Below are 15,350 nucleotides of genomic sequence, written 5' to 3'. Positions count from 1 at the left end.
TTAGTGTCTCCAAGGGGAGACCATTCTACAGATTCAAGACTTTTATAAAGCCCTGCATAGTCAACTTTCAGTTTTGATCTTTTCAGAGCTGCGTTTTTCTGATGTTGTGTTTTAATGCCTATCATAATCAAACTGTGATCAGTGAGGTCAGTAGAACAAACGACCGATTCAGCTTCAGATGTGCTTTCTACGAATATGTGATCTATGCAGGTTTTACCATGTGTCGGTTTGTTTATGTACGGCAGTAGCCCATAACAAGTAAGCAGTTCCAAGTAATTGGATACATGTTCTTCGTCTGATGCGGCATCTAAAATGTTAATGTTTATATCACCGGACAATATAAGGCAGGGATTTCGACTAACAGATTTAAGGAGCTGATAAACTAAAACAATGTTTATCGAGGCCAAGTCATTATTTTTATTTAAATTGAATACTTATATTTATAAAAAATAAAGAGTAGCACTTTTCACTGTAACCTGTCTTGTCCAAAAGCATCGCTCTTCCAGTTTTAGTTCTTTAGATTTTATAAGCACCAATTTATGTAAATAAAATATCATGCTATATAATACCATAAACAATACCTTTTAAAATGTACATTGCACGTGCCTTATATTTTTTTTTACAACAATATTCACGCACGAAATTTGTCCAAAGATATTTTCACTGTAACCTGTACATCCGCGGTATTGCATCTGACTCATACACAGAAAATTTTATTTAGCTCATAACTATGGCAAAATATTAGGTAAGTATCAAGCTAACCACCGTAGGGTACCATCATGACCCAAGTGTCGTAGTTTCGTAGAGACAAGTGGTTAAAAGCAGGAATCTGGGGGTTGTAACGGTATGTTAACTTTAACTTGTCTCGATTATTTAACGAATTTGGTATGGGGCCTAATGTAATAATATCATTTTAATAGTGTATGAAGATTTATTCATCTATGCTAAAAGTGAGACATTCGTATTATTATCCGTTCAAGAGAAAAAATAAAAAAGAACGTATTTTTCACTGTAACCTGCTTAACTTTAACCTGTGTTCAATGTATAGGTTATTGTAAGTAAGTCTTGAAAATAACTTCTTAATTTTCCGTTCCCTTTTGAAAATTTGGAGTACTAGAAGTAGTAAAACATATTTTTCATTCTTAAACGTAAAAAACATTTTTTTATCAACTTTAACCTGTCGATGCCACTTTCTTGAGAATCACTCGTGACAGTAATTGAATTATTGTGTGATTTTGAAAGCTGGAAAACTCAACTACCAAATTATTATCTACTTATATTTTTACTCACAAAGACAACATAGAAATTCAATCTTAAATGTAAACTTTCGTACAATTTCCATACATTGACGACATCACTCAAAATTCTTCTTCGAGTCAAGTGCCCGCTGGGGCTCGACCGGAGCAGACGTATACTTCTTCAAATGAAAATGACAGCTTGTTTTTACAATTATATTGACATTAAATCATATACGCACACGATAAAGTATACCAGTAGATAAATTGTGTTTCATAAAATAGGATACATAGATATCAGCTCGCGTCTCATTTTAAATTTAATTTGCTGTTATTTACGGGTCATAATGGTCGAAAACCGCTGTAAACTATCTTAAAACAAGACGATTACAGTCGAATTTAAGTATTATGTTCCTTCAAAACCCGCTTAAAATGAAAACAGTTTAAAGACTCATCTTTACTGATTGGGATTAATTTTCATTATGCTGGTATTCATTTTGCGTCATTTTAAAAACGTATTTGACTTCTGTACGTCAATGAATTTTGATGACAATTGTAGTCTTGTATTATATTAGAGAAGAAGAACTTTTATCTTAAAATATTGCCTATTAACAGGAAGCGTTATGTAATTCGTATAAGTAATACCTGAAAGTCTTGGACCTAGATCTGTAATACCATGAATTGCGACGAATAAATGATTATGCCGTTCGTTCCGTCTATATGTATAATGCGTGTACTTACGTGCTGTTCTCTGAAAATCTTCAAGAATCTTCAAGAAAAAATAACGACTAGACCAGCACTATGTACTAGCGAGTTTTTGCGGCTTTGGAGACCGAGATAAAGCTTACAGGTCAATAATACCGCTGCGGCCTGGTTATTGTTATGTATACCTATGTATCGAATGTTATATAAATTTAATATAAAAGCAATGTTTTATATCAATTAGGTCTGCATTTTGTGCATATCTGAAGTATTTTCGTACTAAACTTAAAACTTTCGTATATATATAATATAATAATGTTGCACAACGAAGGCCGCAAAAATATCTGACACGATATTTTATTTGTAGACCCATAAGAGCATGTCACATATTTTAGAAGAGTAACATATTATTGCAGGTGACTGTGACTGTACATAAATGTTACGGTGATTTCAAGATTATTTTCCAAGTTAGTTTACTAACAATCAAGTTATGCAGAGACCGATTTCATTTTATTAATTTAATAGCGAAAGAAACAGCGAATATACCACATAAAAGTAAATCAGTAAAGATACCTATTAGATTAGGGATACCTATCCAACCAGCCAACACTGTTTCCACTTATATATTTTTGTATTTTATTTTTATCCGCCGAAATGGAATTGCCACCGCCGAAAATTTTATTTATTTAAATTCCCATTGAATGAGTTTTGCACCTCATGAAAAACCGTATAGAGTAGTAAATAACATTTTACATCTGACTTTGACATCTTGTTTTATTCGCTTTAATTGTACAAAACGCGTATCTCGACAAAGCAATGTTAAGTAGTAAAACAGTCAACAATCAAATGTATTAAATAGGTACGTTACGTGTGACATGAACAGACAAGGAAAGCATGATTAAATGTATTGTTTCTCTTTCATCTTTCAATTGAACGCTTTTACAGTTTCTGTTCCTCAAAGGAGGCCAGTGGTCAATACTAAACTAAAAGTATAATCTTAAAAAACATGATGGGTCACTGACCTGTCCCAGTAAAGTGAGGTAGTGTGCGTGAAGGGCGCTTGTGTGTGAAATGGGGTAAATTAAATTGACAGAATCTGAAATTTTACCCTTCGCTACCGTCGTCTTAAAATGCTACCTAACAATACAATAAGCTTCAGTGTAAATAATAGTGGTCGTAGAATGCTGCCTCTTGCGGCACGCCTATGAAAAGAATTCTATTATACTGTCCTGAGGTATGCCTAACTATAAAAAGTTGTGGTCTTAATATAATGTCCTGTGGCACAGTTATATATAGAAAGGTCCTAGAACGAAATCCTGTGGCACACTTAACTGTAAAAAATTATAAATAAAAAAGCAGACTGATCCTATAAGGTTATTTTGCGGCACGTGTGCCTACATATAGTAAGGTTACTACTAACTTCCATATTAGAATTCTGGGGCACTAATAACTATAGAATTTAATCTAGGGGCACAATTAACTACATCCTGTTTTTGAAACGTCGGGTCATTTGGAACAATAAATAATGATGTACTTCATGTAAAACGTAATACTAGAAGAGGTATCTGAGGTACGATAAAATAAATAATAAAATATAACTTAGGTACCTACTCACGATTTTAATTCAATTATTTCAGGTTTTCTTGAAAGAAGTTAAAGAGCGGGAGAAGATGCAACAGTGGAAGAGACAAAATCTAGATCCTCGTAATGCGAGCAGGTATGTTTTTTGTTATAATCAATAGTACATACAATAAAGAGTATTGTATTGTATTGTATTTACGATACAAGTGCGGAAAGGGTGGAAGGTGGAGGGGTATACCTAGATCGTATGACAAACAGTATGTTATCTGGCACAGGACGCCGAGCGCTAGTCGCGAGCCGCCGCTCCGGCTGCGCTACTCCTCGCCCGTGGGCGCCTCGCCCTCGCGCCAGCTCCACCACGCGCGCCCCGACTCCGAGCCCTACTACTCGCACTCGCACACTCACACCTCGCACTCACACATACCCAGCTACAACGGTGAGTCCGCCCGTAGTGAGCACCTCGCCGAGTGCGGATGTTGCTCTGTGATGGTGGGCCGCTTTATGTGATACGGGCGAGATATAAACATAAATAACATTAAAAACAAAATAGCCCTCTCGCACCCGAGAGTGGGACTTCTGTAGGCTGAATTATTTATTTATTTAAAGACATCGGAGTGCATCCGACCGCTAGAAACTTGAGAAATAGTGCCTTACGAAACGACGTACTAATAAATATAATGTTTATATATATTCAAAGAACATGATTTTAAACTAAATTATTAACAAACTTGTGCCGATCGTGTCAATGTACTCTGTTGGAAAAGGATACTGTAAATAATAAATACAAAGTTATGAGCTGTATACTCATACTCACACGTGCTAATAATATTCACTCAAGCTTTGTAAAAATAATTATACCTATCCTTAGAACTATGGGGCACACCTAACTACAAAAAATAAATATTGCGGGGCACACTTAACTACAATATAATAATTTTGTAATATTAGAAAGTATAAACAAATATCAACTACAAATAAACGAAGTAACCAAAAAACACTACTTATTCTTATGTGATTTGTTTTTTTTTTAATGTTTTATCTTGTCTTTATCACATAATCGCCACCATTATATGAATTTTACTCAAAAATTACAATACAATAAATCATATCAAATACTACTTTTCTTCATCAATACCATTGGTGTTCTTTATTCTCATTTATTATGATCTGAATAGTAAGCTAAATATTTTTTTTAAATGATAACTACATTAAACAAGCTTTATAATGTAATTAATGTATACGACAGTGAAGCGTACAAATTACAAAATTCTCCTAATAAATGTGAATAAACACACTGGCAATATAATTAACTTATAGTATTCTAAGCTCAGCCTACTGACCTAAGTTAAGTCCATAGTTCTAACCGAGGGCGTTTTCACACTTACTCAATCTCGTGTGGACGTGCCCTTACATCATGTCACTGGCCTACCCTTCTCATAATGCCCCTAACATAATCGCACTCTCTATTATTTTATAAACCTCCGAAAATGTAATTACTTTGTTATGTATTTCCCTGTTACTGTAAAAGTTTTTTTGACTTAAAAAATACTCTTCAAGCGTACGCTTACACACAAAATACATGTTTGAATATACATAATAGTAAAATAATCGAGGGGGTGCGTTTTCTCACTACTAATCTGCACTCTGATCTATCATGCTCTTGCTCTCTTAATCTGGATCTAAACGAGCAGGTGATAGGGTCGCAATTGGGATTTATTATCAGTATTTAAACTGTGAAAACAATAACGTGGTATGTAGCAATTTTATAAAGAAAATGTTGCTTTGGCGCCCAACACTTATGTTATTGAAACTTTCAGATAGGTACTTTATTCACACACGTATAACTTAACGATAGTTAGTCTAAAAGTTACCTGGCCTTAAACAACCATACAACGTATTGTTTTCACTCGGAAAACTAATTTGATAACCGTTTGAATAAAAAAATGTGTATAATAATTTGTAATGAACGACAGAGCCTGGATAAATACATTGTATTGACTGTTCCAGTACAATCAGTACATAGTTACTACCTCAACGAGGGTGAGACTTCTCATGTATCTTGTATTTAGACGGCAACCCCGCTTATACCAGACATTGACGTATACGTTTATTTTATTATACATACATACATGTATCGTCTATGCTTTGTCTTTCATCGCATATCCATATCATAGTTTGTTTAAGTTTAACATAAAACTACATTCGTTTCGGTATCTCTATTATCATTAATATATTTCTTGTTCAGTTGAAAGCACAGATTTCAAATCGTTATTACGCATTTCTTGGTTACTGGTAGTATTTTTTCATAAACGTACAATTGACGACATGCTAGATTACTCCTAAGCTAACTCTAAACTCATTGTACAGCAACAGAGTGTGGCAGTGCGACTATGCGCATATTTTCATAAGTACAGCGAGCTCTAAAACTGCATACCCACTTTATGAATGGACTTAATATATAAACCGGGTATGTACCTTTGCAGCGGGGTGTAGGTATTTAACGCTTATGGTGTCACCACCACATTCAGTCGCTTGCGATGATGTACGTGTAGAGTTACCTTTACCTTGGACTAACCATTGAACGCTGAAATAGCATATAATATGTGATTTGAGCGTTACATACATGTACTGAAACGAATGCAGTAATGTAGTGAGATCAGGCGCAGCAGCCTTCGTTCCGAGGTGAGACCAATTGGCTTTAAATCTAAGCTTTTGCCACGCCGCCGCCGATTTGATTTGCTAATCTTCCAAATTTATCGAAAAACAAAAACTACTTATATTTTACTCCACTTAGGTTTTATTTTTAATTAAAGACGAGCAGGGAAAACTTCACTGAAGGGCAAACTTATTTACTTTTTGATTTTTAACAATGCTCTTAAATTTTGTTTAACGAAACATTTTTTTCAAAGTCTACTACAACAATTTAAATGAGATTTTTAGTTAAGTTTGCCCCTTAGTTAAGATTGCCCTACTTTTTTGTTTTATTCATCGTTATAAATATTTTAGTTAAGGCGGTGATGGTTTTGTTTGTTTAGTGTTCGGCTTTGGGCTTCTTATTTTTTAATAAACTAAAATGGCTGAAAAGACTACATCTGCAATAGTTATGTATCTATCCTCACGCACTTTCTCTCCACAATACGAATCACAGCATGAATTTTACAGTACCTATCATTCTTATCATATTCGTATACCTGTTTCATTTCCATTTATATCTGTGGAAGATTTTTTGGATTGACTATTAAATTTTTTGCAGAGATTTGTTTCGAATTTTAATTTGTTATTGTGATTTTTTATTTGTAGTCAATCTATAAGTCTTCTTTTATTTCATTTACGCACATACATAATGCTCATGTACTTTTAAGATTAAATATTTAAATTATTATACGAATTTATTATAAAGTTATGAATTATGATATACATATTATTCATTTATTATGTTGCTGCTCTTTGATTCGTTATCAGCATGTATGTCTGTGGATCACATATTCTTTGTCAAGTTTTAAAGTAAAATACATTAATATTTGAATTCCAACTTGTTGTTTCGGCAATAATATGTGATGATAGACAAAATGTTATATTAAATTATTTATTTTGTTCTATTCGGGTAACACGGCCTTTCAAACTCAATTCAATATTTTTATATTTGTAATAACAGTTTAGTTCATCATCATAGTTTCAAAACACAGTGTAATATATTTAAATCGTATGATACAGTGTAAAACAGTTGAAAAGCCGTGTAACTCTTTTGACGCACACACACGGCGAACTGCTAGAAATTATATCAGTGAAGTGTCGAAATATAACTATGAAATTATAAAAACTGACTAATTGCAAGGAAGACAAAAAACAATTTTTTGCATGAAAGCCTTTAAGATAAGTTAGGTATTTGGATTTAAAAAAAAGTTTTCAAGTTGGTTGAAAATGTGGCACAAAAGGCTGATTAAATTCTTGCCGATCGCCGCAGCTTTAGAGGAGTAGGTGCACCTATGCTCCTTCACTGCTGAATCGCACGAATGTGGATCGACTATATGTTATATATACTGTGTTATATATCCTGAAATTAAAATATTTTAAATTTCTTTGCAACTATGACTGTTTAACAATACATACGTGCCTAATATACTATCCGTAGGATATAATATAACTAAATATTATTGATATAAAATCAGTCATGACATGAAGTTGGGAGTCTGATATCTCGTGAAAGAAGTAGCCAAGTTTTTTTTTCTCTGAGACGAATAATACATAATGTTTTACAAATGACACGCTTGTATCAACGAACAAGCATCGGGTGATCTTTGAGAACTTAAGAAAGTAAGATGGGTACACTCTAAAAATTCCATTTATACTTTTGTCAAGAATTTTGACTTACATTTTGATAGCTTGCATATTTGTTTGTGAATGTTTGCACAAATATATAATACCATCGGTCGGTCCATATTGCTTGTGCCTGTGTGTGTCCCTAGCGCGTGTGTGTGTGTGTAGTAATGCACGCGGCGCCGCGGCCCGGCTACGGCCTGCGCTCCAACACGCTGCCCGCCACCAACGGACATGTGAGTACCCAGCATTATGAACCTTAATGCAATGTGGTAAGATTCAATATCAAACTTCAAGGTGAAAGTGCCGCTTCCAAAAGTGTAAGTGGAAAGGATATGTACTATTATGAACCTTAAAACATGGTGATGGTAATTAAATATGGTGATAAGGTTCAATAAGACGTTAACTGCACAGCTGAAGCTAAGCTCGAGGTAAGAGCACCAGAAGGTATCAAAATGGATGGATGGGATGAAGGGGGGGGGGGGGGGGGGGGGTTGATTAAAATGGCAGTTTCAAATATTGGTCACGATGATCCCGCTTTATCCACTTTGGTGCCAATGCGACAGAATTTCAATTTTAGTCAAACACGATAAGTTTCAAAGTAACGTAGTAGATTTATTGAGACTATGATTACGTATTCAGTATGGTAAACGTCAAGGTTGTGTATACGCTTTTAATTGTTTAAGCCTTATTAGTTTTATTACAAATGAATAAGGATCAAAACAGTTTTAGACCATACATAGATTTTTTTGTATATCATGTTTGATTATAGTTGGAATTCAATCGTTAATACTTAATCATATGTTAGTGTTAAGCTAGTCTAGAAGAGTCGGTTGTTTTTTCAGTCTACCTAAATAAAGTAACACTTTAGAGTCAATGCAATTGTTTAAATGAATAAAAACACCGAATACAAACAAATAATCGAAAAAACAACCGTGCTCCGCGAGTTAGGGTGACCACGATTGCGTAGTTTGTAGGACATAGTCGGGTAGGCTAGGTAGGGTAGGTAGGGCTAGAGGTAGCGGTAGGGTAGAGCCAGTGCTGACGCGTGGTGTTGCAGTGGTGTCGTCGCTGCGCCCGGCGCCGCGCCCGGGCTACGGGCTCGCGGCGCGCTCGCACACCTTCTCCTCGAGTACTGGAGTAAGTTTCAACACTACATACAACTACGCATTTAAGGTGTCTCAACAACTGTCAAATCTAAAAAGGAAAAACCCAGGAGCTTCACTGGCCAATCAAACACAAACAGTCCCGTTTTAGCAGATCTAACCTGCTAATAGAGCAATGCAAGTATAGGACATACTTATAAATGACAACGGATACGATACAGGTATGGTAGATGGTAGAGTTATATGGTGGTGTGATTCTGAGATTTATACCTATGTGAAACGTTTTGCTAGTCAGTCTAAAACAGCTCAATATCATTTTCACCTCAGCAGCTCGAACAAGGGTACTTTGCTTCTTAAAAACAGTGAACAAAATGCGATTTTGCTCACTAAGTAACTTTGTCTCACTCAGTGAGCAAAATCGCATTTTGCTCACTGAGTGAGACAAAATGAGTGAGCAAAATCGCATTTTGCTCACTGAGTGAGACAAAATGTCATTCAAGTGACCTTTATAGTCAAATGTCATTTCAACATGCGGGGTCTAATACAAGTTCGATATACTTGGGTTATATTATCTCTGTCCCTCTAGGTATGTTCTCACTGCTTAGGGTGAAAAATTTTGTGTACTACACGAGATCAAAGTTCTTTACATCTCGTGCGCTTTTGAATCCCTTACTACGCTCAAGATTCTAAATTAGATTCACTCGCTACGCTCGTGAATCTATTATAGAATCTTTCGCTTGCACGGGACTCAAAATAAGCACTCGAAGAAATATCAAACTTTGATCTCTTGTTGTACAAATAACTATTGTATATTCTAATGTGAAAGCAAATTAAAATGAACTATTCTCCTTCGCAACAAAAAACTATATAATATATACGTTATTTATTATAATTGTAAACATGTATAGTACCTACATACGACAAAGTAGTAAGTAGTAAGCTAATCCAGCTAATATATTTATGTCGTTATGTTTTCTTTATTTGTAGGAGTAACATAGTTCTGTTGTATTCTAAAAATAGTATTCGGCAATTTTTCTTTCAAATTAATAAGAGCAGTTATCACTGGTAGCTTGAAGGTGTGTCGACGTTCTTTTTGTATTTTATGTTGTTTATTAATGCCTATATAAACGACAGTTCCCTTTAAACAAAATAAAATCTCAAAACTAGTCTAGTAACCATTTGCAATACTTAGAGATAATGGTTATAAATATGTATACATTAATTATTCTTCATGCTTACCTAATATGTTGTGCATGTACAGGGCGACTTCACATTCAGCGGCATGGGCGACAAGACGCATAGCACGGACTTCTCCAGCGGCAAGTCAGACAGTGAGTACACCCTACACTACACCTGACGTAATGTGTGTTGTGGCGTGCTGTGTCAAAACGTGCGAGATACACGCATCTGACGTAAATGTTTATATACATTTTATGATTAATAGATCTGTTTGGCTAGCCAAATCAGCTGGGTGCAAAAATTATAATTCCCAAAAAAAGGTATAGTAGACTTTATCTAATTTTCAATCGGTGGGACTTATGTCTTTCAAAAGTTTACATATTGTCAGTTAAAAGGAGGACGATTGTACAAGTTCTTCGAGTGATCAGTGCAAATTAATTTCATCAACTAAAACAGTGTGTAAGATCCAGAGTTGTTGAATTATTTGCTCAATTCAGTTGGATATATTTATGCTTCTATAGGTGTGAGTTATTACTTTTCTAATGAAAGATGCCTGTATCTCGTATTATGTGTTAGTTGAATAGCTACTGTATTAATCGACCATATTGAAACGGACCGCACTTATTCGCATTTTCCTGTAACTAAAACCATCGCAAATAATGTCGGTTTTACTTCTTCTCTAATTTATTTTGATTGAGGACGGTGTTTCGCCAGTTATTTCGATCTTTGGCATCCATAAGTGCGACGAGCAACTTGTGGTGTCCGGGGTTGACGGGTTGTCCTAATTTGGTCAGATAATCTTGTTGGACTGGCCGAATGTTTGATTATCTACTTTGCCAATGGGTACTACCATTGGTTCTTTCTTTTACTTATTGCCATGTACTTTAATGGAGAAGTAATAAAGACATTAATTTACCTTTTGCAACTGTGAGTACGACAGTTTTGTGTAGTAAAATGCGAATGCGTGCGGTTCGTGGGGTGTTTACTAACAAGAGTTTGTCGTAGTTCGCTCCCCGGACAGCGGCGCCACCCTCAGCCAGCTCCTGCGCCCACACGTGTAACTGTAGACATGTTTCATCAGAAAACTATAAAACCATGCCACTTCATCAAGAATCCCTGCCCATCCGCCCAAGGCCATCGTTATTGCATTGTGATGTGACTTGCTCTTAAGCGGATGGATAGGGTTTTTTTTTATATAATGTAACATCGAAAAGTTATCCGCAAATCAACAAAATTTTCGACACCCTAATACTTGCTGAACTTTTGCAAAATATTAGAAACTGTTATTTTCCTTAACAATTTAAAAATAAAATAAACGTGTTACTGTCGTAGTCGTCGTGACTATAGTTTTTCTGATGGATCAAGAACATTAATCATATTTTTCACAATTTGTTAGTAAACATTCTAGCGACACCATTTTATGAATCGTCAGCGAAGCGACGAAACTTGTACGCTTCTCTGACGCCAAATGTATACACATATACATAACACCACTCACATATTAATTTAGTAAGTTTATGCAAAATAAATTAGCACTGTTTTCTCAAAAGTATTTGGCTATAGGTACATTACACACAAATTATAGAAACAGATCATATAATTCTCGACAGTTTTTTCTTGTACCTACTAACACTTTGAACTGACCATGTGACAAAACTACTCATTTTACTTTTGTAGAAACATGTGTCTTCTTTGATTTTACAAACATATTTTATCGATATCTAAGTATATGTACTTATGTCAATTATTGTACATATATTACATGAATATATGATTATTTTTTAAATGTAGGAGAATTACGAGGCTATTTTTCTTGTAATGTAGGTATAGAAATGTAAAATAAATGATATAGCGGGGTTATTTGATTTCCCGCGCGCAGTGCGGACGGATCTGTGCAGTAAGTAGTCGCTTCGCTCGCACGGCCGGCCGCTTGCACGCGCGAGAGTGAGACCGACGCATCTGTCCCCGCCTTGCCGCTTACAAATATATTCGAACGGTTTCTAGTCTCTCTCTCTAAGGAGGCTAGTTAGTCCTTACCTGCCAAATATCAAACATGGCTACGCTTTTAATGTAACACCGATTCTGCTTACATGGCGACCCTGTCACAACAAACCTATTCGAATAATAGTTAATATTCGCTAAAAGATTCCAATTTACTGGCCTAACACTTCCCTGGTCTCTTGCCACATCATTATGGTTGAAATAAGTAAATAACCACATTTTGTACGTAGCTACTGTAGCTAGGTTCCTTCATTGCGCTATCTGTTGTATTTTCTATGTATTTTTATATTTAATATGTAACAATTTTATTCAATGTTCGACCTATCAAAAAAGGGCTCTGCGTCATATACAATTATAACACATCAGTATCAGATCGCTTAGCAAACGTCAATGCCACGTAAATGACACGGCACAAGCACCCATCACATGGTAGATACACGCAGCTTACAGCAAAATATGACAATTTTTAGAGCAATAAAAATTCAGTTCATCTTAGCTTCTATGCCGTTTGTTTCATGAACGATCGATGTTGTAGTCAATCAATTCTGAAAGTACCGGTCAGTTTAGTAATATTATTAATAAATTTGATATCAAATTAACGTAAAGTTCGTCGACGTTAACTCTGCACACCAAGTATGGTGCAGTTACACCTTGTCACTCAACGAGTCGGTACAGACTTAGCCTAGACGGACTCGAAAACACTGAAAGCGCTAAAACTCTAAAATTCACCGAGTAACTTTTATTGTGATCGGCGAAGAGTTAAGAACAAGTTATCTTTTTTCCCGTGTCGCTGATACTGAGGTCAGTGTCGGTAATACGGAGTTCAGTATTGAAGCTACCGAATTCAGTATCACTGACTTGCGTGCCAGTGATACGGAAGTAAGGTTTAACCATACATTTGTGTACCGTCTTCACGGCATGACATTGCTTCATAACACTTGTTTAAATGGCTGTTTGCGGCACTTCACTAAACTAAAATGTTTTTCAATTTGCAGTTTCTGCCGGATCCATTACTGACGTGGACAGAAGTGCTATGGTGAGTACATTAGTTATTAGATTTTATATTTTCTCAGTTTGTAATGATTTGGAAGCTTCTGATAAAGAACAACGTTCATACAGATACGTTGGAACAATAATGTATTAATAATGTAATGTAATGTTATAATTTAATTTAATTTTAATTTTATTTATTTTAATTTTAATTTTATATGGACCTGGTCTGAAATAAAGAATATTCATTCATTCATTCATTCATAACCCAAAAATAAAGACCTACTTTTGCATCGGCATCGTAACAATCTGAAATCTCGATGATCGTGAAGACGGTTTGGAAAACGTTTACCAATTTGTAACAGCTGTATGTATTGATACTACAAATAGAAACCAAATCGGTAGTCATTTTTATTAAAAGCTCTTTTGGCAATACTCGTCACCATTAAAATATACCTAACATCAGAGATCGTGTAAAGTTCAGATACCTAATCATGTATTGTGTGCTCCAAACCCGCGCTTGGTACACGACTTGGCGCACACTCCCTTTTTCTCAAAGTTAATGTTCGGTCTGTAGGTAGTACGTAGATCTATACATTATTTGAATAAATCGGTATCTGATCGTTGTTTGTGTATTCCAGTACACGCACCCGGGGCACACGCACGTGGGGGTGGCGGCCGCGCGGGGCGGGGGAGGGGGGGTGCGGCGCTCGCTGCCCAACATGGCCACCGGCCACCTGCTGCACGAGCCTGCTAAACTATACCCCTACCACCTGCTGCTCATCACCAACTACCGCCTGCCGCCCGACGTCGACCGCCTCAACCTAGAGGTATATTCATCACTGATCATCGTCATTCTATCAGCTGGATGCCGCCAATTCATTCGCACAGAAGCTTTGCTGTTTCCTGAGTGTAACTAGAGTGTTGTGATTGCAGAGGCACCTGTCGGACGTGGAGTTCGAGGCGTTCCTGCAGTGCGGGCGGCAGGAGTTCTACCGCCTGCCGCAGTGGCGCCGCAACGAGCTCAAGCGCCGCGCCCGCCTCTTCTGAACACACCACCACACGCTTTTAAACAGCTCCAATGTAATGTTGCTCCACTCGCCGTGTGCTAACAGATGATCATAAAAAGTAGTACAATCTACCCCTTTAAAAAAATGATATGTCAAATTGTGCCGCAATGAGCTCAAGCGACGCGCGAGGCTTTTCTTAACACCGCACCACCAACATGCTTTGATACAGGTTCAGTGTAGGGATGGGCGAAATGTGTCAGTAGAAAGAAAAGAGTGATATATATATTTCTATCAATGGGATATGTATCACTCTTTTATATCTTTATCCGTATATATCAATTGTCCCGCTCGCAACTGTATCGGCGCTTGCTGACTATGCGTCATCTTATGAGTGTGTGTGTGTGTGAGAGAGAGAGAGAGAGAGTAGTGGTAGTAGCGAGTGAGAAATAGTATACTTACTGTCTGTGTCTTAGTATTGTGTGTGTGTATCTACTTCTCGCGGAATATTTAGCGAATGACGCGTCCGAACTCGCCCGAACGACCGCTGTCGCTCTTTCGTGTTACTTCGGTCGACGCGCGACCTTTACATCGCTTATCGCTTTAGTAAATTGTTGCTGAGGGAGTGAGAGCTGTACGGATATACGGATACATTCGGATTCCTAAAGACAAGAAGAGTGATTCATGAAAAGAGAAAGATATATATCTTTTTTTTCTATCACTCCTGAGTTAGTTCAGTGTCATTGCTCCAGTCAGGTATAACATTATTTTGAGACTGATACTTAGGATCACTCAGCATGCGGCGAACGGAGCGATGTTATACAACTATTTTGCTGACACGTTCACATTTAATCGTATAAAGAAAATGAATAACTTACAACGGCGAAACAAATCTATACCTATAGGTAAATTGTGTTCTTGGACGTGTAGCATCTATATGTATTGGCTTTACAATGTCAAAATACTTAGAGAAAAAAAAACGATGAAACATAAGTCGTGTTTTCAAGCGTTATAGCAGTTCTTTAATGGCAACTTTGTTTTACAAATGTATCAATGTATGGTACAATTTAGTAAATCGATAATGCAATCGATTCTACGAGCTGACTCGTATTTTATTATAGGACCATTGATTTGATATTATCTTTTAATTCGAGAATAAACTACAATATGCAAATTATCGCATAATTTTTCGACCGCGTCGTTTTTAACGTAATAACTTCACTATTAACGCG

At 36.3% G+C, this 15,350-nt stretch overlaps 1 protein-coding gene across 1 annotated transcript in view; it reads left to right on the top strand.

Annotated features, from left to right (window-relative positions):
• The window catches only part of LOC134801060 (actin-binding LIM protein 3), a 106,171-nt gene extending 91,612 nt beyond the window's left edge, over window positions 1-14,559 (top strand). The window contains exons 14-20 of the mRNA XM_063773588.1: window positions 3,575-3,654; window positions 3,794-3,954; window positions 8,896-8,975; window positions 10,203-10,272; window positions 13,117-13,157; window positions 13,753-13,941; window positions 14,048-14,559. Coding sequence (XP_063629658.1) covers window positions 3,575-3,654; window positions 3,794-3,954; window positions 8,896-8,975; window positions 10,203-10,272; window positions 13,117-13,157; window positions 13,753-13,941; window positions 14,048-14,161 — 735 coding nt within the window. The 3' untranslated portion in view covers window positions 14,162-14,559. The remainder of the gene's footprint in view (window positions 1-3,574; window positions 3,655-3,793; window positions 3,955-8,895; window positions 8,976-10,202; window positions 10,273-13,116; window positions 13,158-13,752; window positions 13,942-14,047) is intronic.
• The last annotated feature ends 791 nt before the right edge of the window (window positions 14,560-15,350 follow it).

This window comes from Cydia splendana, chromosome 21 (genome assembly GCF_910591565.1).
Source record: "Cydia splendana chromosome 21, ilCydSple1.2, whole genome shotgun sequence".
Lineage (NCBI taxonomy): Eukaryota > Metazoa > Arthropoda > Insecta > Lepidoptera > Tortricidae > Cydia > Cydia splendana.
The sequence above is the reverse complement of the archived record's forward strand: the minus strand, read 5'-3'. Positions and strand labels throughout refer to the sequence as shown.